The following is a 27,838-nucleotide window of genomic DNA, read 5'->3' as shown; positions in this document are numbered from 1 at the left end:
CCTCTATTACATGCTCCAAGGGTAAAAGTGACAGGGTGAGCTCACTTCGAGTGTCCTACTCCTGAACTAATCCCGACCCCAATCTCCACCATCATTAACCCTTTATCTGCCTTTGGTTTCCTTCCATGTCCCAGTCTGTGGAACAATCAGCAGTGGTTGATGGCGTTTGGTGTCTATACATGTGTCTGTCATCTGTCCGTTGGCTGCTGGCTTCTCTCTCTCTCTGTCTCTCTGTCTCCTCTAGCTATCTCTCCCTCCCTCTCTCTGTTTGTGTGTGTGTGTGTGTGTGTGTGTCTTTGTGTGTTTGTGTGTGTGGTGTGTATGTATGAGTCTGTATGTGTGTGTGTCTCTGTGTTTGTGTGTGTGTCCATCTGTGTGTGTCTATGTGCGCCTGTATGTGTGGCTGTGTGTGTATATATTTGCGTGTGACCATGCACGTCTCTGTGTGTCTGTGTGTGCTATCCATCTGTGTCTGTGTATGTATGTCTGTCTGTGTGTATATGTGTGTGTCTGTATCTGTGTGCCTGTTTGTCTCTATCTGTGTGTATATGTGTGTGTCTGTATCTGTGTGCCTGTTTGTCTCTGTCTGTGTGTATACGTGTGTGTCTGTATCTGTGTGCCTGTTTGTCTGTGTGTGTGTGTGTGTGTGTGTGTGTGTGTGTGTGTGTGTGTGTGTGTGTGTGTGTATATGTGTGTGTCTGTGTACGTGCTGGTTTCTATGTCTGTGCCTGGGTGTACCAGATGTTGATCCTTGTGCTGACAGACCCTAACAGCCAGATGGAGTCGGTCTCCATCTTGCAGCCGAGAGCTGGCTGTTTCCTCATTCCGGGAGCTGGGGAACAGGTTGGAGAACATTCCAACGCTCTGCCACAGCCCGGGGCTGCTGGCTTGTGGAAGGAGGGACTCGTGGTTGGACTCTCCAATCTCCACCCCCTGCACACAGCCTAGATCGGCGGGAGAGCTGTCATGGACGGGAGAAGAGCGAGTCTGGGCACCGACACCTGCGACTGAGGTATGAGCAGCCGCAGAGTTGCCCCTCAACAGGGCAGCCCATCACTGGGGGCAGGCACAGGTAGGTAACTGGGGCAGGAGCAGTCCAACCACATCCCTCTCAACAGACACCAGACATGGGATATGGGACAGGACACAGGACATGGGACACTGGACATCACTGGACACTGGGCACCAGCCAGGACATGGGATACAGGCCGCTGGACACCGGACAGGACTTTGGATATTGGACAGTCTCAGGATATGGGATACAAGAAATAGGACACAGGCCACTGGACACTGGCCAGGACACAGGGCATGGGACAGGATCCTGGACACAGGATGTGGGACATGGGACATGGGACAAGATCTAGGACACGGGATGTGAGACATGGGACATGGGACAGGATCCTGGACACGGGACGTGGGACAGGATCCAGGACACGGGACGTGGGACATGGGACGTGGGACTTGGGACATGGGACAGGATCCAGCACACAGGACGTGGGACATGGGACATGGGAAAGGATCCAGGACACAGCACGTGGGACATGGGACATGGGACAGGATCCAGGACACAGGATGTGGGACATGGGACAGGATGCAGAGTGGGAATCTGCAGGGAACCAGGAGCCTAGTGTGTGGGAGACTGGAGCTGACGTCACTGCAGGAAGGTTAGGGGCAGGCCATGGGTGCTCAGTGGGGGCTGATAGGGTTATCGATGGCTGGAAGGGCAGTGCCAGAGCAGTGGAGAGAGGGTCCGGAGGGGTGGGAGGGGAGGAGGGTTGGAGGGGAGGGGAGAAGGAAGCACTGGTTTCAGAAGTATTGCTGGGAGAAGAAGTGAGAGGAAATTTCAGCAAGGTCACAAAGCGAAGAGGTATGGCTGGACTGGCAGATCTGGATGGGCTGAATGTCTGGTACTGGGGGGTACGAGAGTGAATGGTCACCATGGCAACATGTCCTGAATGTTGAATTCGTTGTGTAGGATCGATGGAGCAGCCAGGGTCAGAGGTCGTGAACCCCTCTGAGGTAACCCAGCGACCAGGATCAGAGGTCGTGCACCCAACCATCCGGGTCACCCAGCGACCAGGGTCAGAGGTCTTGAACCCAACGAAGGTAGTCCAGCGGCCAGGATCAGAAGTCATGAACCCCACCGTTACAGTAACACAGAGACCAGGATCAGAGGGCTCCTCCCACTGCACCGTCTTTACGTACTTCAAAGGCGACATCAACAGTGTGGTGGACGAACACTTCTCTCGAGCGCTGGGGCAAAGGGGACGGTCTGAGACCCCTAGCCAGGCAGGTAAGATGCTGTGGGGAGGGGGAGAGGGAGGCGGTTAGAAACTAGAGGGGTAGAAGGAGAGGCTGAGAGGCCGAGAGGGATAGAAGGAAAGGCTGAGAGGGGGAGGAGGAGGGGCTGAGAGGCAGGAGAGGGGGAGGGATGGAGAGGGAGAGGGCCAGAAGCTGGGAGGGAGGAGAGGGGTGGCTGGGGTGAGGAGAAATTAGGAGAGTTTCAGGCCAGAATGGCACAGCAGTAACCCTCCCCGTCAAAACCCCCCTCACACTAAGAGGCATCCAATCTCACAGCACAGGTACAGGCCCTTCGGCCCGACAGGTCTGTGCTGTTCCTCAGCTAATCACACTTCCCCGTGTTTGACCCGTATCCCTCAGAAACCCCTCCTACCCAAGGGTCTTGTACTATTGTTACTGTGCTCACCTCTAGCACCTCCTCTGGCAGTGCATTCCACACATCCACCACCTTCCAGGTGAAAACTTTTAAAAGTTCAAAGTACGTTTATCGTCACAGCACGTATAGTACAGTATATGTCACCATATACAACCCTGAGATTCATTTTCTTGCAGGCATACTCAAGAAATGCAATAGCCGTAATAGATTCAGTGAAAGACTGGACCAACAGGGTGAATGACCAATGTGCAAAAGATAATGAACAGTGTAAACGTAAAGAGAAAGAAACAATAAGAGATCAATTAACAATAAATATAGATGAAGAGTCCTTGAAAGTGATTCCATGGGTTGTGAGAACATTTCAGTGATGGGGCAAACGAAGTTGAGTGAAGCTAACCCTTCTGATTGAAGAGCCTGAGGGTTGAGGGATAATAGCTGTTCCTGACTCTGGTGTTATGCCCCTAGCGTGAGATTTCCCAGCCCTGGGAGGAAAGATATACACCCCTCATGGATTTATAAGGTCCAATCAGCCTATCCAATCTCTCTGTGGGATGCCACGGTAGCGTAAAGGTTAGCATGATGTTATTACAGTTCGGGTGTCCAAGTTCACAGTTCGTTCCCCATGTTCTCTGTAAGAAATTTGTACGTCCTTCCCGTGACCCTGTCCGTTTCTTCCAGGTGCTCTGGTTTCCTCCCACTGTCCAAACATGTGCCAGTTAGTATGTTAATTGTCCTGTGATTAGGCAAGGGTTAAATCAGTGGGGTGCTGGGTCTGTCCCGAAAGGGCCTGCTCCGTACTGTATCTGTAAATAACATTTAAAAAATAAAGGAAAACATCAAGCTTTCCAGTTGATGTAACGTCCCCGTGAATTATTTCTGAACCTTTTCCAGTTTAATGACATCCTTCCCACAGCCGGGTGACCAGAACTGCACACGACACTTGGTGAGGTGTCACTAAACTCTTGTCATTGTAAAACAATCTGCCAACTCCTGTACTCATTGCCCCAGGTAATGAAGTCAAGAGCATTAAAACTTCTTCACTACCCTGTGTACCCGTGTCAGGGAACAACGTACAGTGAAAAAGAGCTCTGTCCTGCAACCAGTCAGTGTTTGCCATTGATTAGCAAAAGCAAATTAAAGGAAGGCAGGGCAGGCGCAGTGGTCATCATCTGAGTGGGCAGAGTCAGAGTGGTGATCTTGAGGCTAAATCTCATCGGGGCTTCAGACAGAGAAAGCAAAGCTCTAGGTTAAGTTTTTTTTTCCATCCCTTCTTTATATCTGCTCAGTTAGGACAGTAGAGGACAGTAGGATAGTGGAACGCGCTTCTTGTGCAATGTGGGAAGGCAGCGAGATCTCTGTGTCCCGACAACTACAGCTGCAGCTTCTGACAATCTGCATTAAGGAGTTGGAGCTGGAACTGGATGAACTCGGGATCATTCGGGAGGCCGAGGGGGTGATAGATAGGACACACAGAGAGGTGGTTACACCCACAGTGCAGGACACAGGAAACTGGGTGACAGTCGGGAAGGGGAAAGGGTTTAAGGAGTCAGTACAGAGTAGCCCTGTGGCCATCCCCCTGAGGAACATCACTTTGGATACTGTCGGGGGGGAATGACCTGATAGGAAAGTCACTGTGGTCAGGTCTCTGGCACTGAATCTGCCTCTGTGACTCAGAAAGGAGGAGAAGAGAAGAGGCACACGCTGTGGTGATAGGGAATTCGTTAGTTAGTGGAATGGACAGGAGGTTCTGTGGGTGAGAATGAGATTCCCGGATGGTATGTTGCTTCCTGGATGCCATAGTCCGGGATATCTCAGATTGAGTTCTCAGTGTCCTTAAGCGGGAGAGTGAACAGCCAGAAGTTGTGGTCCATGCAGGTACCAATGACATGGGTAAGAAGAGTGACGAGGTTCTACATAGGGAGTTCAGGGAGTTAAATGCTAAGTTAAAGGACTGGACCTCCAGAGTTGTGATCTCAGGATTGCTATCCATGCCACGTGCTAGTGAGGCCAGAACCAAGAAGATTATACAGTTTAATACGTGACTAAGGAGTTGATGTAGGAGGGAGGGTATAAGATTTTTGGATCACTGGGGTCTATTTCAGGGAATGTGGGACTGGTACCAAAGGGACGGTTTGCACCTGAACTGGAGGGGGACTAATATCGTAGCAGGACAGATTGTTAATGCTACACGGTGGGGTTTAAACTAGAGTTGCAGGGGGATGGGAACCAGAGTGCCGAAACAATTAGTGGAGAGATCGTGGAGACAGATGTTGGTAAGACCTTAGACAAAGTTAGGAATCACAAAGTTGAGCATGGTGCGACTAGTGTCCTGAGCTGCGTATATTTTGTAGGAAAGTCAAATAATAGTGCTGAAGATGAGGTAGCTTGTTTACAAACAAAGGCAATGTCTAGTGAGGAGCTGTTGATTGGACAAAATTACAGTCAATGGGATGAGTTGCAATGTAAAAGGTGAACAAAATTGAAAAGGGTGAATACAGGACTGAAGGTGTGTATCTGAAAGTGCACAGTTATACAGAATAAAGTAGATGAACTTGCAGCACAGTTGCAGATTGGCAGGTATGGTGTTGTAGGCATCACTGAATCATGGCTGAAAGATTATAGCTGGGAGTTTAACGTCCAAGGATACACATTGAATCGAAAGGACAGTCAGGAAGGCAGAGGGGGCAGTGTTGCTCTGTTGGTATAGAATGAAATCAAATCATTAGAAAGAGGTGACATAGGGTCAGATGGTGTTGAATCATTGTGGATGGAGCTAAGGAACTGCAAGGGCAAGAAGACCCTGATGGGAGTTGTATACAGACCCCCAAACAGTAATAAGGATGTTGTCTACAAGATACAACAGGAGATAGAAAATGCATGTCAAAAGGGTAATGTTACAGTAGTCATGGGGGGGTTTAAATATGCAGGTAGATTGGGAAAATCGTGTTGGCGCTGGATTCCAAGAGGGAGAGTTTCTAGAGTATCTACAAGATGGTGTTTTAGAGCAGCTCATGGCTGAGCCCACTAGGGGATCAGCTATTCTGGATTGAGTATTGTGCAATGAATTGGAATTGATTAGAGAGCTTAAAGTGAAAGAACCTTTTGTGGAAAGTGATCAGAATATGATCGAATTCACCCTGAAATTTGAGAAGGAGAAGCTAAAGTCAGATATGTCAATATTAAAGTGGAGTAAAGAGAATTACAGAGGCACCAGAGAGGAGTTGGCAAGAATTGATTGGAAATAACACTGGCAGGGATGATAGAACAGGAGCAATGGCTGGAATTTCTGGAAGCAATTCGGAAGGCACAGGATATATACATCGCAAATAGGAAGAAGTATTCTAAAGGAAAGATGACACAACTGTGGCTAACAAGAGAAGTCAAAGCCAACATAAAAACCAAAGAGAGAGCATAGAATAGAACAAAAATTAGTGTGAAGTTTGAGGATTGGGAAACTTTTAAAACACAACAGCAGGCAATTTAAAAAGTCATAAAGAAGGTAAAGGTGGAATATGAAAGTAAGCTAGCCAATACACAGGATACCAAATGGATGTAACAAAACACACAGATGAAGGTGGAGCAGTAGATCCAGCGTATATGGATTTCAGTAAGGCATTTGATAAATTCTCTATGTGAGGCTCATTCAGAAAGTAAGGAGGCATGGGATCCAAGGAGACCTTGCTTTGTGGATCCAGAATTGTCTTGTCTACAGAAGGCAAGGTGTGGTTGTGGATGGTTCATATTCTGCATGGAGAGCGGTGACCAGTGGTGTTCTATTGGGATCTGTTCTGAGACCCCTCCTCTTTGTGATTTTTATAAATGAGCTGGACGAGGAAGTAGAAGGATGGGTTAGTAAGTTTGCTGGGTGTTGTGGATAGTCTGGATGGTTGTCAAAGGTTACAGTGGGACATTGATAGGATGCAGATCTGGGATGAGAAGTGGCAGATGGAGTTCAATCCAGATAAGAGTGAAGTGGTTCATTTCAGTAGGTCAAATTTGAAGACAGAATTTAATATAATAGTAAGACTCTTGGCAGTATGGAAGGTCAGCGAGATATTGGGGTCCGTGTCCATAGGACACTCAAAATTGCTGCGCAGGTTGACAGTGTTGTTAAGAAGGTGTACGGTGTGTTGGACTTCATCAACCATGGGACTGAGTTCAAGAACCGTGAGGTAATGTTACAGCTATATAGGACCCTGGTCAGGCCCCAGTTGGAGTACTGTGCTCAGTTTTGGTCACCTCACTACAAGAAGAATGTGGAAACTATAGGAAGGGTGCAGAGGAGATTTACAAGGATGTTGCCTGGATTGGGGAGCATACCTTATGAGAATAGGTTGAGTGAACTTGGCCTTTTCTCCTTGGAGCGGCGGAGGATGAGAGGTGACCTGATAGAGATGTACAAGATGATGAGAGGCATTGATCATGTGGATAGCCAGTGTCTTTTTCCCAGGGCTGAAGTGGCTAACATGAGGGGGCATAGTTTTAAGGTGCTTGGAAGCAGGTACAGAAGAGATGTCAGGGGTAAGTTTTTCACACAGAGAGTGGTGGATGTGTGGAATGCACTGCCGGTGGCAGTGGTAGAGGCGGATACAATAGGATCTTTTAAGAGGCTCTTAGATAGGTACATGGAGCTTAGAAAATATAGGGGGCTATGGGGCAGGGGAATTCTAGGCAGCTCCTTGAGTAGGTTACATGGTCAGCACAACATTGTGGGCCGAAGGGCCTGTAAAGTGCTGTAGATTGTCTATGTTCTAAAAGTTTCTTCAGATACATGAAGTGTAAAAGAGAGGTGAGAGTGGATACCTGGAGAGGTAGTAACGGGGGACAAAGGAATGGTGGATGAACTGAGAAAGTACTTTGTATCAGTCGTAACTGTGGAAGACACTAACAGAAAGGTGGAAGTTCCAGGTGTCAGGGGTCATGAAGTATATGAAGTTACCACAACTAGAGAGAAGGTTCTTGGGAAACTGAAAGGTCTGAAGGTAGATAAGTCACCTGGACCAGAAGGTGCACAACTTAAGGTTCCTAGAGAGGTGACTGAAGAGATCATGGAGGCATTAGTAATGATCTCTCTAAAATCACCAGATCTGGAAAGGTTCCGGAAGACTAGAAAATTGCCAACTTCCCTCCACTCTTCAAGAAGGGAGAGAGGCAGAAGTAAGAAGTAAGGATGTGCTGAAACTAGAGAGGGTTCAAAGGAGGTTAATGAAAATGATTCCAGGATTGAATGGCTTGTCATATGAAGAGCGTTTGATGGCTCTGGGCCCATATTCACTGGAATTCAGAAGAATGAGGGGTGACCTCATTGAAACCTATCGAATGGTGAAAGGCCTTGATAGAGTGGATGTGGAGAGGATATTTCCTATGGTGGGAGACTCTAAGAGCAGAGGACACAGCCTCAGAATAGAGGGAGGAGGAACAGAGCTGAGGAAGAAGTTCATTAGTCAGAGAGTGATGAATCTGTGGAATTCTTTGTCACAGGCAGCTGTGGAGGCCAAGTCCTTATCTATATTTAAGGTAGAGGTTGATAGATTCTTGATTGTTCAGGGTATGAACAGATACGGGGAGAAGGAGCTAAGGGGAAAATTGGATCAGTGATGATGAAATGGCTGAGCAGGCTTGATGGGCCAAATGGCCAAATTTTGCTCCTGTATCTTATTGTCTTATGTACCCATACCCACGGCTCACCATGTCTGTGCTAAATAGAATGTCATATTGAACTAATCCCTTCTGCCTATCCACATCGGGCTCCCGATGTGGCCTTCTGTATATTGGCAAGACCCGACGCAGACTGGGAGATCGTTTTGCTGAACACCTACGCTGTGTCCGCCAGAGAAAGCAGGATCTCCCAGTGGCCACACATTTTAATTCCACGTCCGATTCCCATTCTGACATGTCTATCTGCTGCACAACATTATGAGGGGTATAGATCAGGTAAATTCAAGCAGGCTTTTTCCACTGAGACTAGGTGGGATTACAACCAGAAGTCATGGGTTAAGGGTGAAAGGTGAAAAGTTTAAGGGGAACATGAGGGGAAACTTCTTCACTTAGGGGCTTGTGAGAGGGTGGAACTAACTGCCATGGATGTGGTCCATGCGGACTCGATTTCAATGTTTAAGAGAAGTTTCGATGGTGGGGCAGGGAGGGCTATGGCTGCGGTGCGGGTTGATGGGAGTAGGCAGTCTAAATGGTTCAGCATGGACTAGATGGGCCAAAGGGCTCGTTTTTGTGCTGTACTTTTCTATGACTCTAACTCTGTGGTGAACCTCGTCTGCACTTCCTCCAAACCTTGCACATCTTCCTTGTAATGGGGTGAACAGAGCTGTATGCAACACTCCAGATGAGGCCAAACTCGAGTTTTATGAAGCTGCAACATAACTTCAAAACTCTTGAACTCAATTCATCAGCCATAAAGGCCAGAATGTCATATGCCTTCTGTATCTCCCCATCAACCTGTAGACTCTTTCGGGGAGCTACAAACTTGGACATCAAGATCCCTCTGCTCATCAACACTGTTAAGGGTTTTGCCATGAACAGTATACTGTCTCTTTTGACTTCCTAAAGTACAACACGTCATAAACACATGAGATTCTGCAGATACTGGAAATGCATAGCAACACACACACACAAAATGCTGGAGGAACTCAGCAGGTCAGACAGCAGCTATGGAAATGAATAAACAGTCGACGTTCTGGGCCAAGACCTTTCTTCATTCTGGATAGGAAGGAGGCAGAAGCCAGAATAAGAAGGTGTAGAGAGAGGCAAATTACAAGTTGGCAGGTGACAGGTGAGACGAGATGAGCGGGAAGGTGGGTGGATGGGGGATGAAGTGAAGGTGATAGGTGGAAGAGGTAAAGAGCTGAAGAAGAAGGAATCTAATAGGAGAGGAGAGTGGACAATGGGAGAAAGGGAAGGAAAGGAGGAGATGGGCAGGTGAGGAGAAGAGAAGAGATAAGAGGGGAGCCAGAGTGGGGAATGGAAAAAGAGGAGGGTGGGCAGCGTATAATCAAGGTATCTGTGAGAGTCAGGGCATTGATAGAAATGTTAGAGGATACTCTGAATCTGGAGATAGAAACAGATTGAGAAAAGGGAGAGAGGAGGCAGAAATGGACCAAGTGGAGTTAGGGGTGGGGTGGAAATTAGAGGACAAGCTGATGAAATTGATGAGTTCAAGACGGGTGCATGAAGCAGCACCAATGCAGATGTCAATTTAGCACAGGAAGAGTTGTGGAGCATTACTGGTAAAAGGCTTGGAACATGGACTGTTCCACGTAGCCAGAGAAAAGGCAGGCTCAGCTGGAGCCAAGCAGGTACCCATGGCTACACCTTGGGTTTGGAAAATGAGGGAGGAGCTGAAAGAGAAGTTGAGTGTGAGGACCAGTTCTGCCAAACAGAAGAGAGTTGTGATGGAGGAGAACTGGTTAGATCTGTTGTCTAGAAAGAAGCAGAGAGCTTTAAAGACTTCCTGATGGGGAATGAAAGTGGCTTTAAGGTCTTCACTTCATACTTAAGTGGGTTAAATGCAGAGAACAGAGTTTCCCTTCTCCAAGATGGGGTAGAGATCTGTTTTCATTTTGACATAAAAGAGTCTTTCTCTTTTGATCAGTGTCAAAAAAACCAAATTAAATATAAATATTCCATATTAAGATGTATGGGATCTTATTGTATCTATATAGTCACTCAGATTATATACATTCACTCAGATGCCACTTTATTAGGTACTGGTGGACCCATTAATGCAAATATCTAATCAGCCAGTCATGTGGCAGCAACTCAATGCATAAAAGCAAGCAAGTGGTCCAGTTGTTTGTTCAGACCAAACATCAGAATGGGGAAGAAATGTGATCTAAGTGACTTAGACCATAGAGTGTTTGTTGGTGCCAGATGGGGTGGTTTGGGTATCTCAAAAACTACTGATCTCCTGGGAGTTTCACACACAGTCTCCTAGAGTTCACAGAGAATGGTGTGAAAAACAAAAAAACATCCAGAGAGCAGCAGTCCGTGGGCAAGAACACCTTCTTAATGAGAGAGGTCAGAGGAGAATGGCCACACTGGTTCAAGCTGACAGGAAGGCAACAGTAACTCAAATAACCACATGTTACAACAGTGGTGTGCAGAAGAGCATCTCTGAATGAACAACACATTGAACCTTGAAGTGGATGGGTTACAGAAGACCATGAACTTACACGCAGTGGCCACTTTATTAGGTACAGTTGGTAGCTAATAACATAACCACTGAGGGTATATCACAAACAGTAGAGGTCCCAGTATGGATCCCTGTGGAAAATTACTTGTCACATACTTCAAGCCACAATAGGTCCTATCAACCACCACCCTATGTCTTCTATGGACAAGCCAGCTCTGAATCCATGGATCCCATGCATCTTAATCTTCTGGACGAGCCTCCCACGAGGGATCTTGTCAAGTGCCATACTAAAGGCACAGCCCTTGTCTCAATCACCCCTGTCACTTCCTCGTAAAACTCAATCAAATTATTAAGACATGACTTGTCTTACACAAGCATTCCGGCTCTCCCTAATTAGGCCATGCTTTTCCAAATACTCATAACACTATCCTGAAGAATTCTCTCCGGTAACTTCCCTTCCACTGACGTGAGACTCACCGGTCTATAGTTTCCAGGACTATCCCTGGTTCCCTTCTTGAGTAATAGAACACATTAGCTCCTCACCAGTCCTCCAGGACCTTGCCTATGACCAGAGAGGACGCAAGGATATTGGTCATGGTCTCAGCTATCTCTTCACTTGCCTCTCTCAATATTCTGGGGGAGACCCCATCAGGCCCTGGGAACATCCACCTTTATGCTCTTTAGGAGACCCAATACATCTCCTTCCTTACCTTGGGATGTCCGTGTGTGACCTCACCCAAATCCACCAACCCCTGGCACATGTTCCCTTCTTTATCCTTGAGCTCTCCCACACTCTCCCTAGTTATCCTCTTGCTCTGGATGTTTGCATAGAATGCCCTGGCATTCTCTTTAATCCTGCTTGCAAAGTAATTTTCAAGACCCCTCTTGGCTTTCCTAATTTCAGTGTTGAGGTCTTTTCTGGCTTCTTTATTATCCTCTATTTGATTTTAGCTTCCTAAGTTTTACCTACTTTTTCATTCTTGACTAAATTCATCACACCTCTCGACATCCAAGGTTCTCTTACCTTGCCATTCTTGTTCTTCCTTCTGACTGAAAGATACCTATCCTATATTCCGTGCAGTTGGTCTTTAAGTGCCCTCCATGTGTCAGACGTGAACTTGCCCAAAAACAGCTGTTGCCATTTAACTTCCCCTCGTTCCTGCTGAATGCTCTAGTAATTTGTCCTGCTCCAGTTTAATACTCTCCATAAATTCCGTACTGATCTGTAATAGTCTTAAAACTTGAGTTATAGTCCTCAATGCTTACAGCTGGTGTTCTCACATTGACACCTGACCCCTGACCACACTGAGCTGTGAACCCATCTGTGGGCATACCTCCACTGGCCAGGTCATGTCTTGGACACGTGGATGGGATCCTCACATTGACCACGACAGGTCAGTGAGCCAGCAGGCTACACGCTGGGTTGTACAACAGGATGCAATAGGATTGGCAGCCAGCCCCCACTGCTGTGACAGAGCCACACCACATGAAGGGAGACCCTCACACCAAAACAGTCTGGGTGACTCATGTTCCTAATGCGTCATGACTGAGGGATGGTTGTAGTTGGGAGCTGAATGTCCAAGGTTACAATTGTATCAGAGGGATAGGACGGTAGGCAGAGGGGGTGGCGTGGTTCTGCTGGTAAAGAATGACATAAAATTGGTACAAAGATATGATATAGAATCAAAACATATTGAGTACTTGTGGCTTTGGTTAAGAAACTGCAAGCGTAAAAGGAGCTTGATGGCAGTTATATACAGGCCTCCAAACAGTAACTGAGATGTAGGCTACAGATTACAACAGGAGATAGAAAAAGTGTATCAAAAGGTCAATGTTATGATAGCAGACATCCCACCCTGCAAAAACTGATTTCAGGGAGTTAGCATCATCAATTTGCAGGAGACTCCCGGGACAGGTGGGATGTCTGCAATTGAGTAGCTCCTTAGCAGCTAGCCAGCTAGTTTAAGTAACGTTAGCTGTGCTAATGAACGAATGACACCTGTTAAACTCACCTCAACATGTCATGTACAGTCTTAACCCACCATGGGCAATAGAAAAGTCATTGTTGCAAACAGTGCAGCGAGCAACACTGTCATTATTTTTGACCCCTATTAGGCAGGGGTACACTTTAGTGTAGTCTGGGGTGACGTACGTTTTATATTTTCTTGGAACACTCTGCCATGACACGCGCGCGCGCGCTCTCTCTCTCTCTCTCTCTCTCTCTCTTTCTCTCTATCTCTCTCTCTCGGCGCTCTCTCGTGGTCGCTCGCGCTCTCTCTTGCTTTTCTCTCACTCGCTCTCGAAAAAATTGATTTCCGTGATATTGTTTATAATTTGCGGGCATCGGGGAGCCACTTCCGGGAGACTCCCGGAAGTTCCGGGAGAGGCGGGATGTCTGTGATAGTCATGGGATATTGCAACATGCAGGTTGATTGGGAAAATCAGGTTGGTACTGGATTCCAAGAGAGTGAGTTTCTTGAATGCCTACGAGATGGCTGTTCAGAGCTGTTTGTTGTTGAGCCTACTAAGGGATCAGCTATACTGGATTGTGTGTTACGTAATGAACCAGAGGTGATTAGGGAGCTTAAGGTAAAAGAACCCTTAGGAACCAGTGATCACAATATGATTGAGTTCAACTTGAAATTTGACAGGGAGAAAGTAAAGTCTGATGTGGCAGTTTTTCAGTGTAAGGAAATTACAGTGGTATGAGAGAGGAGTTGGTCGAAGTAAATTGGAAGGAGGTATTGGCAGGGATGTCAGCAGAGTTGCAATGACTTGAGTTTCTGGAAAAAAATGAGGAAGGTGCAGGATGGATGTATTCCAAAAACAAAGAAATACTCAAATAGCAAAATAGTACAACTGTGGCTAACAAGGGAAGTCAAAGCTAATGTAAAAGCAAAAGAGACTATAAGGCAGTGGAGCAGAATTAGGCTATTCAGTCCATCAAGTCCACTCCACCATTTCATCATGACTGTCCTGGATCCCATTCAACTCCACACATCAGCTCTCTCGCTATGTTCCTTGATGCCCCGACCAATCAGGAATCTATCAACCTCCGCTTTGAATGTACCCAGGATCTTTTTGTAAGCTTTTCTTTTTTCTTAACTAGATTTTCTACATCCTTCATACACCATGGTTCTTTTACCCTACCCTCTTTTTCCTGCCTCAATGGAACATACCTGTGCAGAACGCCAAGCAAATGTTCTGTGAATGCCTACGAGATGCCTACGAAATGTTCCCTGAATATTTGCCACATTTCTGCCATGCATTTCCTGAGAACATCTGCTCCTATCCCTCTCTAGTGCTATAGGAAAGGAGATAGGGTTATGATCACTACCTGCAAAATGCTCTCCCACCAAGAGATCTGACACCTGACCAGGTTCATTTCCCCAATACCAAATCAAGTACAGCCTCTCCTCTCGTTTGCCTATGTATTGTGTCAGAAAACCTTCCTGAACACACCAAACAAACTCCACCTCATCTAACCCCCTTGCTCTAAGGAGATGCCAGTCGACATTGGGAAAGTTAAAATCACCCATCATGACAACCCTATTGTTATTGCACCGTTCCAGAATCTGCCTCCCTATCTGCTGCTCAATGTCTCTGTTACTATTGAGGGGGGGGGTCTATAAGAAACACGCAGTAGAGATATTGTCCCCTTCCTGTTTCTGACTTTCACCTACACTGACTCAGTAGATAATTCCTCCATGACTTCTTCTGTTTCTGCAGCCGTGATACTATCCCTGATTAGCTGTACCACTCCCCCACCTGTTTTGTCTCCTTCCCTGTCCTTTTTGAAACTCTAAACCCCGGCACACTCAGCAGCCATTCCTGCCCCTGAGACATCCAAGTCTCTGTAATGGCCACAGTGTCAGTTCCACGTATTGATCCATGCTCTTAAGTTCATCCGCCTTGTTTATGATACTCCTTGCATTGAAATAGACACATCTCAAACCATCTGTCTGGGTGTATCTTTGCTCTATCATCTGCCTATCCTTTCTCACAAACTCCCTACAAGCTGCCTCTACTTGGGTGCCAACCACCCCATCCTCTACCTCTCCACTTCAGTTCCCACCCCTTGCAAATCTAGTTTAAACTCCCCCAAATAGCATTAGCAAACCTCCCTCCCAGGATATTGGTTCCCCTCCAGTTCAGGTGCAACCCGTCCCACTTGTACAAGGCACCCCTTCCCCAGTAAAGGTTCCAATGATCCAAGAACTTGAGACCCTGTTCCCTGCACCATCTCCTCAGGCACTAAATTTATCTGCACCATCTTCCTGTTCAGTCCTTCACTAGCTCGTAGCACTGGGAGTTATCTGGAGATTACCACCTTGGGGATCCTGCTCTTCAGCTTCCTTCCTAAATCCTTAAACTTACTGCTCAGGCCCTAACCCTCTCCTGCCTATGTCATTGGTGTACCAACATGTACCATGACCTCCAGCTGCTCACCTCCCTCTTCAAGAATCTCTGAGCAACCGCTCAGAGATATCCTGGACCCTAGCACCCGGGAGGCAACACACTATCCTGGTATCCCTTTTGCTGCTGCAGAATCTCCTATATGTCCCCCTAACTATCGAGACCCCTATGATTATTGCTCCACCTGACTTCACCCCACCCTTCTGAGGGACAGAGCTGACAACAGTGCTATTGGTCTGGCTGCCGCTGCCTTGTCCAGATAGGTCATCCCCCTCAGCAGTAGCTGTTGCTGAGGAGAATGGCCACAGGGAGACCCTGAACAGACTTCCTTCTCCCTTTAGCTCTCTGTGTTCACCTGTCTACTCCCTGAATTCTGCACTCTGGGTGTAACCACCTGCTCAAAAGTCATATCTATCAATTGCTCTGCCTCCCGGATGATCGTTAGTTTATCCAGCTCCAGCTCCTTAATGTGGTCTTTCATGAGCTGGAATGGCTGCACTTCCTGCAGGTGTCATCAGGGAGACCATCAGGTTCCATGAATTCCCACATTCTACAGGAGGAACATTCCACTGCCATATCTGCCACCCTGCCTGCACTGTACAATGGGCAACCAAGACCAAATCTTCTAACTGGTTTCTTTGGCCTCAGACGCTTCTCGTCAAAACCTCTTGAGTCAAAGCCTGATGCTCCTCCTCTCTCTGCTGGCCCACTCCTGACAATGGTTGCCCTGCCTGCCCCTTCTGTGCTTTTATTTAATTTGAAGTGCTCTGCTCCTGTCACCGATTGGGCCTCTGGAATTTAGAAGAATGTGGGGGGGATCTCATTGAAACCTACTGAATGTTGAGAGGACTAGATAAGGGGGGTGTGGAGAGGATGCTTTCTATGGTGAGTGTATCCAGAACTAGAGGGCACAGCCTCAAAATTAAAAGGCGACCCTTTAGAACAGGGGAAGGTGGAAGGAGTAGAGAGTGGTGAATCTGTGGAATACTCTGCCACAGACTGCTCTGGAGGCCATGTCCGTGGGTATACTTAAGGTGGAAGTTGATTATTTCCTGATCAGTCAGGGCATGAAAGGATATAGCGAGAAGGCAGGTGTTTGGGGTTGAGTGCGACATGAGATCAGCCATAATGGAATGGCAGAACAGACTCGATGGGCTGAAGAGCCTAATTCTGCTCCTATGCCTTATGGTCTTATGTGTCACACTATTGACTGTCTGTGAGGGTCATGGCGATCCACGTGTGGACACATCACCCCAGTGAAAACTCTTCACGACACACGGAACTGCTCATGGGATCAAACATCCCCATGTCCAGACATGGCATGGTTCACACAGAATCAATGATGGCAGGCCCGTGCCGATAATCTGTGTGGGTCAGTACAGTGAGTGAGGAATCTGCTGTCGATGTCCTGGAACTGTGAGGGATCACTGCCCATGCCCAGGTCGCTCACTGACCCTGTTTTCTCTTCCAGGTGAGGAGCTGCGGTCAGTGACATGGCCACAGGCAACAATGTGGCCACCGCCGTCCCTGGGAGGGACGTTCCCTGTCACGGGACAAAACACAAGGGAGGGGGTAGTGGCCACAGCCGGGTCACTGCCAGACCAGCGCCCAGTGCCAGGAGCTGGGGCTGCTGATCCTTGGCTTCTACCAGCTGGAGCCCAGCACATGGGCGTCCTCTTCCAACCACACCTCCTGCAGCCCCGGAACATGCTGCCTGCTGTGGACTCGGAGGGACACTATGGCCTGAGTACAGTCCCCAGCACACTCCCTCCTCGACCGAAGACAGTTGTCCCACACCCCTGGACAGGAATCTCCCACCATCACCCCAAGGACATCAACCCTGAGAGGGGAATGAGGCCCGAACGATGGGGGAATGAGAAAGGTAATGATCATCAACAATGGAGGGGTGGAACGGGGTCCCAGAGATGAACAATGGCTGCATCACAGGAGTCACAGGGGTGTGGGAGCCAATGGGGGTAACAGAGACTGGGAGGGGTTTAGGAGTGATGTGGGGGGGGTTACAGAGGCAGGTGTGGGGTGGGGGGGGTTACAGAATCAGGTGTAGGGTGAGGGGGGGTTACAGAGTCAGGTGAGGGGTGAGGGGGGTTACAGTCAGGTGTGGGGTGAGGGGGGTTACAGAGTCAGGTGTGGGGTGAGGGCGTTACAGAGTCAGATGAGGGGTGGGGGGTTTACAGAGTCAGGTGTGGGGTGAGGGGGTTACAGTCAGGTGAGGGGTGAGGGGGTTACAGAGTCAGGTGTGGGGTGAGGGGGGTTACAGAGTCAGGTGAGGGTGAGGGGGGTTACAGAGTCAGGTGAGGGGTGAGGGGTGTTTACGGAGTCAGATGAGGGTTGGGGTTTAGAGAGACAGATGTGGGGTGAGGGGTTTCTTACAGTGAAGGTTGTAGTGTTTGGGGGTTATACAGAGATGGTTCTTGACACTGCTTCCTTCGGCAGGCTTTGTGCCGGACACACCCAAGGACATTTACTGGTACTAGTACTGGCTCCTGCCCAATTGTCTGCTGCTGTTCCAGTCCTGGATCTCTCACACAATCCCCTGGGCCGGACTCGATCTGATGCTGGCGGGATGGACATTATGGATGGAAAGTCTTGTGTCTTCAGCTGGTGTCGGACATACAATGTGTGACTTGAGATCGAGCATCATCTACTTTGGCCTGAGGAACACCACACCAACCCTGAGCTCCAGACCCATGGGACAGACAGTGTACAAAACCAAGGGGTGGGGTGCAGTTCTGTTGGGGGGTGGAGCTCAGTTTACAGGAAGCTGAAGACACTGTCACTATTGAAGAGGGGGAGTCGGGGACAATACAGTGACTGGAATAAGAGGATCGCAGAGTTCCTAGGGAGTTGATGAAAGGGAGGGGTGCAGGGACTGGAAGAGGTTACAGAGACGGGGGGGTGGTATGGGCCAGAGGGGGTTACAGACACAGAGGGGGTGCAGGGACTGGATGGGGTTACATAGACAGGGGGTTTGTAAGGGCCAGAGGGGGTTAAAGACACAGAGGGGGGTGCAGGGACTGGATGGGATTACAGCGATAGAGAGACGGGTATGGGCCACGGGGTTACAGACACAGAGGGGGGTGCAGGGACTGGATGGGGTTACAGCGATGGAGAGGCGGGTATGGGCCACAGGGGGTTACAGAGACAGGAAATGGTGTAGGGGATGGAGTGGGTTACAGAGATGAGGAGGGGTGTAGGGGTTGCAGGGAGTAACGGAAGCAGGGAGGGGAGAAGGGGATGGAGAGGATTACAAAGACAGGGAGGGGTGTAGGGGCCGGAGGGGGTTACAGAGGCAGGGAGAGATCTCGGGGAAGGAGTGAGTTACAGCGAAGTGGAGTGTTGTAGGGCCAGAAGTGGTCACAGAGTCAGAGAGGGTTCCAGGAGCTGGTGGGGGTCATGGAGATGGGGAGGGGTGTAGTGTCTGGAGGGGTTTATGGAGACACGAGGTGTGTAGAAGCCAAAAGTGATCACGGACACTGGGAGGGGTGCAGAGGCCTCTACACCTTTACCTTTGACACTGGATATCTCTCCTCTGTCAGACAAGATGAAGGCCTCCACCTGAAGCTCGACTGTTTATTTCCCTCCCAGCTGCTCCTAGCTCGCTAGATTCCTCCTGCTGTTTGGCTTTTCAATTCATATTCAGTAGTTACTGTTCCTTATGGCCACTGTTCCATTTCCAAAACAAACCTGGAGATACTTCCCTCCCTGGATGGATTCTGAGTGTCTATGATGCTCTGGTGTGGTGTGGGATTTCCCTCCTTCCTGTTCACGGCCCTGGGTGTCAGGCCCATACTGGCGTTAGAGTCAGGTCTGAGCTAAGACATTGGGTAGTTGGAAAATTTCACGGCTCAGAATTTCTTTCCACAAAGCTTCAACAAAAGGTAATCAAAATAGGGTTTAAGTTCACTGACAGACATCATGAATGTGTTGTTTTGTGGCAGCAGTACATTGCAATACATAATTGTTGTGTATGTGGCCTGGTTACACAACAATGCTATTAATAAAAATGCTGGAGACGGGAGCTAAGGTTCATGGTTCTTTACTGGCAGAAACCGAACTCGGCACACACGTACAGATCAATTCGCCCCTAATAGCGCATGCAACATCGTGTTACTAAATCATAAAGTAGTCCCTTATTACACTGTAGGCTATACGGTACACTCCTCCCTTTTTATTTTAATAGTGTATCAATTGTTTTTTTAACTGGGGCATCATGCTAAACAAATATGTTTACCCTTAACATACAAATGCCTACCATTTGTTTACTTAGTAATTTAATAATCTCAAATTATAACAAATTAACGTAATAATATGAAATTATAACAAGCCTTTTTTTTACTTTTGATCTAAGCTCACTTGCTTTAGGTCGCATCTGGAAATTCCAGTTGGCAGATAATTTCCCTCCAGGCTGCTCTGACATATTGGGAAATCATGTACTTGTCAGGTTACAGCAGTGGTTTGCCTACTGTCAGGTGAGTTTAAAGAGATCACCACCTCTTGCAGTGGATGACCAGGACGTCTAAGTGCCTTGTTGTGCTCTTAGCGCTCCACCACGACTGCTGGCCTGTCTTCTTGACCGTTGGACTATTAATCGGTCTCCTCCGCTCCATCTGCCAGGGCCAGATTTCACACGCTGGGACAGGCAAATCCCCTACCTCAGTGAGGATCGGCTACCCTCACCTGGTTTGGCCTGTCTGTCGAGACAGTTTACCGGGTGTGGCCGCTGCATGTGTCACAGCTACTTGGAGCCACAGGTGAGAGCTGAGCGCCGGGTGGGGACCAAAGGTGGACGAGCTGCCCTGAAAAAGGGCACGGAAGGCTCCCCCCCACCAGAAGTGCTACCCCTCCCGAGTCACCCCTTTGGTCTAAGACCCATTTATAACTCGAGACTCTGGGGAGGTCTCCTCTGCCTCTCTGGGTAACATCTGACTTGAAATGTTTGCTTCGGGGACTGAGTCTCCACAAGGTGGATCCTCAGCACTGATGACAGGCTCCTCTGTGGAGGAGGCAGATGTGGTCACACCAGGGGTGTTTGCTTCTATGTCCGGGGAGTCCGGGCAAGGTGTTGTTGTGTTTTTCACCTGAGCATTCAGGATTCAGTCCACATGTTGTCTCCATACGTTCTCTCCCACTTGTACTCTATACATCAGTGGTCTGTCTATGGCGGAAATTGTACCCAGCTGCCACCTTTCAGTCCAGTAATCACGTACAAGGACTGACTGTCCCACACTGAAGCTTTGTGTTGACTTAGCATCCAAGTGTTTGAACTGTCTGTTTTCCACATCACACTGTACATCTGGTTTGAGAAAATCCATGCGGGACTTCAGGTTCCTGTTCAGAAACATCATCGCTGGAGTCTGGTTAGTGGTGGCATGTACTGCGTTACGATAGGCAAGGAGGAAGTTGTCTCTCTTGTGTTGTACTGGTTGATTTTCGCTGTCCCTTGCCTTGAGGGCTTTCTTGAATGTCTGTACAAATCTTTCTGCCAAGCCATTTGTGGATTGATGGTAAGGGGCAGATGTAAAGTGTTTGATTTCATTGTTCTTAACAAAACTTTGGAACTCTTCAGAGACAAATTGTCGTCCATTGTCTGTGCAGATTTGCTCTGGTATGCCATTCCTGGTGAACATGGTCCTCAAAACTGTAATGGTCTTTTCCGATGTGGTTGTCTTCATTTGATGACCTCTGGCCATTGGGATTGTGTATCAATGGTGATTAAAAAGATGGAGTCCATGAATGGTCCAGCAAAGTCGATGTGCACTCGTCGCCATGGTGATGAGGGTCACTCCCACGGATGGAGAGGGGCTTGTGGTGGTGTGTTCTGGATCTTTTGACATCCAGAGCAGTTCTTGGTCACGTCCTCAATCTGTTTATCGATTCCTGGCCACCACACATAGGCACGGGCAAGACTTTTCATCTTCACAGTACCCAGGTGCCCCTTGTGCAGTTCCTCCAGCACACTGGTGTGTAGCTTGGGAGGAATCACAACTCGTGAGCCACATGTTATTGTTCCCAATGCACTGACAACTGCTCCTTCCTCGCTGAGAAGACTGGAAACAGTGTGTTACCCCGTGTTGGCCATCCCTTTACCGTGAGTCATGCACTTTTGACAACGTAGGGTCATTGCGTGTTTCCCTTTCCATGAGGCTGTTTGTCACTGGTAATTGTTCAACTGCTGTAGTGTAAAAGACCTCTGCTGAATCCATTTGTGTCGTTATCTTGGAAGTCAACAGTGGTAAACGTGACAACCCATCTGTGTTGCCATGTTGATTGGTCCCCTTGTGTTCAATGTCATACCTGTGACCTCCTAAGAAAAGAGACCATCGCTGCAGCCTTTGTGCTGTCATCACTGGAACACCTTTTCTTGGGTTGAAGATTGACATGAGAGGCTGATGGTCAGTCAACAAGGAAAAATTCTGACTATACAGGTAGTGACTGAATTTCTTGACTCCCCACACGAGGCTTAGGGCCTCTCTGTCAATCTGTGCGTTGTTGTGTTCAGCTGAAGTTAGCGTTCTTGAGGCAAAGGCTATTGGTCTTTCAGAGTCATCTGGAAACTTGTGAGATACCACAGCTCCTATCCCATGGGCCGAGGCATCACAAGCTAGTCGGATAGGTAAGGAGGGGTCAAAGTGCGTGAGCACCCCTTCCGAAGTTATGAGTCTTTTAGTTTCTTGAAATGCTTTCTCACAGCTCTCAGTCCACTTCCATTGTGTCCCTGTCTGTAATAGTGCATTTAGTGGGTGTAGGACTGTGGATAGGTTAGACAAGAACTTGTGGTAATAGTTCACTAGTCCAAGATATGCTCTCAGCTGAGACACATTTTCAGGTGGTGGTGCCTTAAGAACCGCTTCTATCTTGTCTTGAGACATGTGTAAGCCATCCTTGTTGATCACATGCCCACAGTATGAGATTTCCTTTTTGAAAAACTCTCATTTCTGTCGATTAGCTCTGAGCCCATATTCTCGTAACCTGGTGAGCACTTGTTCAAGGTTAGAAAGATGTTCGTCGTCATCTTTGCCACTGACAATGATGTCATCCAGGTAACAGTGAGTCCCTGGAATCCCCTGCAGGACCTGGTTCATTGCCCTTTGCCAGATTGCAGGAGCTGATGCTATCCCAAACACCAACCTGTTGTACTGGTGAATTCCTTTGTCTGTATTTATTGTCAGCTATTTCTTGGATGCTTCATCGATTTCCACTTGGAGATAAGCCTGGGCCAAATTGATTTTTGTGAAACGTTTCCCTCCTGACAGGAAAGCAAAGATGTCCTCAATCCGAGGGAGCGGATACTGTACGGTGCAGAGAACTGGGTTAACATTCACTTTAAAATCACCACATGTGGGCACCTTGCTTGGTTTTCCTGGTTTTGTGCTTGACACGTACCCCGTGACGGGTTAAAGAACCAGCAGAGATGGAAAACACTTTAGAGTCCAGTATTGCTATTAATTGATAATATTTATTTGTAACTACACAATACAGTAATGTAAATATAGACAAATCAAACAGGTTAGCAATGAGTATATGTAAGTAAGTATATTAGTAAGTGTGGAAATATATATGAAAACCAAGCTTCTTCAAGTCTAGGGGTAAATAGATAGTCTTACCATAATGAGTAAAGTTCAGTTCAGTTCAGTTCGTGGCATTGAATTGAGTAGTGATGGAGAGAGAGAGAGAGAGAGAGCGAGAGAGAGGAAGAGATTTGAGTCTTCAGGTGAGCTGATGCTGTCGATCTTCTCGTTGTCCTCTGAAATCCTTTAAAAGTCACCGACTGTGACTTCAACGAAGGGGAACATTTTTCTGTGGTGGAGCTATCAACCTAGGCAAGGATGGACACATGGACAACTCCCCACCGGTCACTCCCTTTTCCTCACTGCAAGAGCCACTGATCGATCCTCCAAAAACCCACTTTTTCTGTGGGCACAACAAAGCTCATTCAGTGTCCAAAAACATGCACCTGAGGTCTATCATCTGACCTCCTATTTATCTCACCGTACTGAGTACCAACTATCTCTCAAATAACTCCTCCTTCCTTTGTCTGTGTAAGAGTGTACTAGCAGGAAAATGTCCTTGGAAAAAAGTATAAACATACTCCAGAGAAGCTATAACATTTATTGTCCATCAATTAACACCACCCTCGGTCACCATAGGAACTTACGAGCTGCTGGGTGCTCTCTCTCTCTCTCCAATTCAGCAGAAAAGTTAGTCTCAGTTCCTCCTCGTGCCTTAAAGTGACAGTCCAACAGTTAGTCTTCGTCTTTCTCGCTCTTTATTTCTCTCTCTCTTTTCAAAACAAGATGTCGGTGTTAAATATCTCTCTCTCTCTCTCTTTTGAAAAGCACAGTTCATAGGGGTAATTCAGGACCCCGTCACAGTGCTGGAGGTTTTCTTCATCACTGGAACAATAGGCATGGCCCATTCACTCCAATCCACCTTTGACAGGATCCCAGTCTGCTCCAGATTTTTCAGCTCTGCCTCTACTGTAGAACAGATTGCATATAGCACTGGTCTGGCTTTGTGAAATTTTAGACATGCATTTTCCTCAATCTCAATCCTTGCCTTCATACCCTGAAGTGTTCCGAGTCCTTTCATGAACACTTCCTCAGAGTCAGCAAGTATTTGTGACAGTCTCTCAGATGTAGCCTTGCTGCCCTCCTTTGCTGACACGTCTGGTGCCTTGATGGTGTGCCAATCCAACTGGATTTTCCTGAGCCATTCACGTCCCAGCAATGGTGGTCCTCCGTTTTTCAGTACAGAGAGGTTCATTTGCTGTGCTTTATCTCCATAGGTCACTGTCACCTTAATTTTGCATTCGGGACGCACATTCTATCCTGTGTAAGTCTTTAGTAGAAGTTTAGCTCATTTCAGAGGTATGTGTGAAAACAGTCATTTGTAGTCATGTACAGAGATCACTGTTAAAGTTGAGCCTGTGTCCAACTCCATTTTCAGCTCACACCCACCACTTGTGGAGTGATCCATATTACTCTTCGATCATCTGTCTCTTTCACGCTGTGAAGTTGCCGACAAGACAATTCACTTTTGTCTGAGTCATTTTCATCAGAACTGCTTTCTTCCATTTTGTGTACTTTGTTGTATTTTCCTTTCAGGGACTTCTTGTTTCTCTGTATTTTGCCCTTTTTCTGCTGTTTACTAGCTTTGCATACTCTGCCAATGTGGCCCTGTTTGTCACAGTTTCTGCATTCTTTGTCTTTAAACCAACAGTCATCTGGGTCATGTGACCTGTTCCCACAACGATAACATTTCTTTCCTTCATTCCTGTTCAGTGACATTTTATTTGTGGCATATTCCGGAGATTTTTGTTGTATCTCGGAAGCACCCCGTGCCGCTGTTTCCGTTGAAATTGCAATGTTTAACACTTTCTCGAATGTAAGGTCGCTTTCACACAGAAGCTTCTTCTGTGTGGTTTTACAGTGCATGCCACACACTAACCTGTCCCTCAATGTGTCCGATAGACCAGCTCCAAATTGACAATGTTCTAATAATTTGCGCAATTCAGCACAATATTCAGAAATGCTTTCATTTGTGAAATTTAAATCTTTCAGCAATGACCGGTGGCTTGGGGTTTAAATGCTGTTGGAGAGTGTCTACTATTTGCTTGAAAGTTTTGTCAGCTGGCTTTTCAGGGGTTAACAAGCTCCGTAGCAGGCCGTATGTTTTTGCTCCCATAATACTGAGTAAGCTGCTGGCTTTCTTTTCATCATTAACACTGTTAGCCTCACAATATCACTCTACTCTTTCAATGTAAGTGGCCCAGTCTTCAGTGCCACCATCAAATGTTGTAATGGTTCCAATCATCGCCATCTTTGTTATGTTAATTAATCCCTGTTCTCCCCTTATTTTCCTTTTTGACTCACATGTCCTTTCTGCTAGTGCCACGAGTGCACTCCATCTAGATGTGTGTGTCGCTCCTTTTCACCTCCCTTCTGGAGCAGGCAGACCCTCAGCCCCTGGGGGTCAGCGCCGGCTGTGGTCTCGGCTGGACGTGCTGCAGCTCCGACTGTGTGTCGTGGTCTCCCAACGTTCCCGACCCCGGCTATGCTCCCGCTTCCTTTCGGACTCGCGGCCTCGCTCTGCCTCCTTCTCCCGCTCCTTGACTCATTCCTTGCGCTCTTCTTCCGAGTGTCGTGATCAACTAAAACCCGGCGTTCCGATACGATGTAGGTTCATTAACCTCATTGCCAGTTTGTTGTGTATGTGGCCTGGTTACACAACAATGCTATAAATAAAAATGCTGGAGACGGGAGCTAAGGTTCATGGTCCTTTACTGGCAAAAACCGAACTCAGCACACACATACAGATCAATACGTGCCTCATAGCGCATTCAACCATGTGTTACTAAAACATAAAGTAGTCCCTTATTATACTGTAGGCTATATGGTACAATAATAATAAAACATCTATAAATGACAATAAGAACGATATATTAATATATATAAATGAAACAAGTAGTACAAAAAGAGAATAAGAACATGAAGTAGTGTTCAAGGGTTCACTGTTCATCCAGAAATCTGAGGGTGGAGGGGAAGAGCTGGTCGCGAATCACTCTGCGTGTGTCTCCAGGCTTCTGTACCTCCTTCATGACGGTAACAATGAGAAGAGGGCATGCCCTGTGTGGTGGGCATCCTTGGTGATAGATGCCACCCTCCTAGGGCATTGCCATCCATGGATCTGTCCAGAAGATGACAGGCATGACAGGGGAGCTGCTGGGCTCAAACGCTGCAGCCTCAGCTGAAAACATTTCTAGTAAGTCTCCGGAAGCCTCCACAGCAGAAGGCAGTTGCGAGTCAGTCAGTGACGGTATTCAGCACACGTGGAGAAGGGAGCTTTGAATATTAAAGGGAAGAAGGGACAGGAAGCTCAAACAGTGGAAAGGTCGTGTTGAGAAAAGATCACGTGAACGTGGCCAGGAGAGGACATCGCCACGGCATGGCTGGGAGAGGAGATTTATACAGATACAGCAGAGAGTAGGCCCTTCCGAGCCTTCGAGCCTCCCAGCCCAGCAACCCCCGACTTAACCCCAGCCAGATCACAGGACAATATAGAATGACATAGAGAAACATAGAAAACCTACAGCACAATACAGGCCCTTGGCTCACAAAGCTGTGCCAAACATGTACTTACCTTAGAAATTACCTAGGGTTACCCAAAACCCTCTATTTTTCTAAGCTCCATGTACCTATCCAGGAGTCTCAAGACCCTATCGTATCCACTTCCACCACCGTTGCCGGCAGCCCATTCATAGAACATAGAACATAGAATAGTACAGCACAGTACAGGCCCTTCGGCCCACAATGTTGTGCCAACCCTCAAACCCTGCCTCCCATATAAGCCCCCACCTTAGATTCCTCCATATACCTGTCTAGTAGTCTCTTAAACTTCACTAGTGTATCTGCCTCCACCACTGACTCAGGCAGTGCATTCCACGCACCAACCACTCTCTGAGTAAAAAACTTTCCTCTAATATCCCTCTTGAACTTCCCACCCCTTACCTTAAAGCCATGTCCTCTTGTATTGAACAGTGGTGCCCTGGGGAAGAGGCGCTGGCTATCCACTCTATCTATTCCTCTTATTATCTTGTACACCTCTATCATGTCTCCTCTCATCCTCCTTCTCTCCAAAGAGTAAAGCCCTAGCTCCCTTAATTTCTGATCATAATGCATACTTTCTAAACCAGGCAGCATCCTGGTAAATCTCCTCTGTACCCTTTCCAATGCTTCCACATCCTTCCTATAGTGAGGTGACCAGAACTGGACACAGTACTCCAAGTGTGGCCTAACCAGAGTTTTATAGAGCTGCATCATTACATCGCGACTCTTAAACTCTATCCCTCCACTTATGAAAGCTAACACCCCATAAGCTTTCTTAACTACCCTATCCACCTGTGAGGCAACTTTCAGGGATCTGTGGACATGTACCCCGAGATCCCTCTGCTCCTCCACACTACCAAGTATCCTGCCATTTACTTTGTACTCTGCCTTGGAGTTTGTCCTTCCAAAGTGTACCACCTCACACTTCTCCGGGTTGAACTCCATCTGCCACTTCTCAGCCCACTTCTGCATGCTATCAATGTCTCTCTGCAATCTTTGACAATCCTCTACACTATCTACAACACCACCAACCTTTGTGTTGTCTGCAAACTTGCCAACCCACCCTTCTACCCCCACATCCAGCTCGTTAATAAAAATCACGAAAAGTAGAGGTCCCAGAACAGATCCTTGTGGGACACCACTAGTCACAATCCCCCAATCTGAATGTACTCCCTCCACCACCACCCTCTGCCTTCTGCAGGCAAGCCAATTCTGAATCCACCTGGCCAAACTTCCCTGGATCCCATGCCTTCTAACTTTCTGAATAAGCCTACTGTGTGGGACCTTGTCAAATGCCTTACTAAAATCCATATAGATCACATCCACTGCACAACCCTCATCTATATGCCTGGTCACCTCCTCCAAGATCTCTATCAGGCTTGTTAGACATAATCTGCCCTTCGCAAAGCCATGCTGACTGTCCCTGATTAGACCATGATTCTCTAAATGCCTATAAATCCTATCTCTAAGAAT

The 27,838-nt window shown here is 47.5% G+C and overlaps 1 protein-coding gene across 2 annotated transcripts; it reads left to right on the top strand.

Annotated features, from left to right (window-relative positions):
* Positions 1–945: 945 nt before the first annotated feature.
* LOC134353433 (transcription cofactor vestigial-like protein 2) lies at positions 946–18,164 on the top strand. Of its 2 annotated transcripts, none has more exons than XM_063061466.1 (4): positions 946–1,072; positions 1,976–2,293; positions 16,711–17,121; positions 17,694–18,164. In XM_063061466.1, exons 1-4 carry the CDS (start codon positions 1,015–1,017, stop codon positions 17,732–17,734), a joined length of 828 nt encoding a protein of 275 aa, XP_062917536.1. In that variant the 5' UTR covers positions 946–1,014; the 3' UTR covers positions 17,735–18,164. The 2 variants fall into 2 exon arrangements, with proteins under 2 accessions (XP_062917536.1, XP_062917537.1); XM_063061467.1 differs by having other exon boundaries at positions 964–1,012.
* The last annotated feature ends 9,674 nt before the right edge of the window (positions 18,165–27,838 follow it).

The sequence above is a fragment of the Mobula hypostoma genome, chromosome 10 (assembly GCF_963921235.1).
Source record: "Mobula hypostoma chromosome 10, sMobHyp1.1, whole genome shotgun sequence".
In the NCBI taxonomy this organism is placed as follows: domain Eukaryota; kingdom Metazoa; phylum Chordata; class Chondrichthyes; order Myliobatiformes; family Myliobatidae; genus Mobula; species Mobula hypostoma.
The sequence above is the reverse complement of the archived record's forward strand: the minus strand, read 5'-3'. Positions and strand labels throughout refer to the sequence as shown.

Excerpts from the sequence above, each read along its gene's own strand:
- LOC134353433 (XM_063061466.1), top strand. The coding sequence starts at position 1,015 with ATGAGCAGCCGCAGAGTTGCCCCTCAACAGGGCAGCCCATCACTGGGG. Across the intron at positions 2,294-16,710 it reads TGAGACCCCTAGCCAGGCAG|GTGAGGAGCTGCGGTCAGTG; the intron begins GTAAGATGCTGT and ends TTTCTCTTCCAG. Across the intron at positions 17,122-17,693 it reads ACGATGGGGGAATGAGAAAG|GCTTTGTGCCGGACACACCC; the intron begins GTAATGATCATC and ends TTCCTTCGGCAG.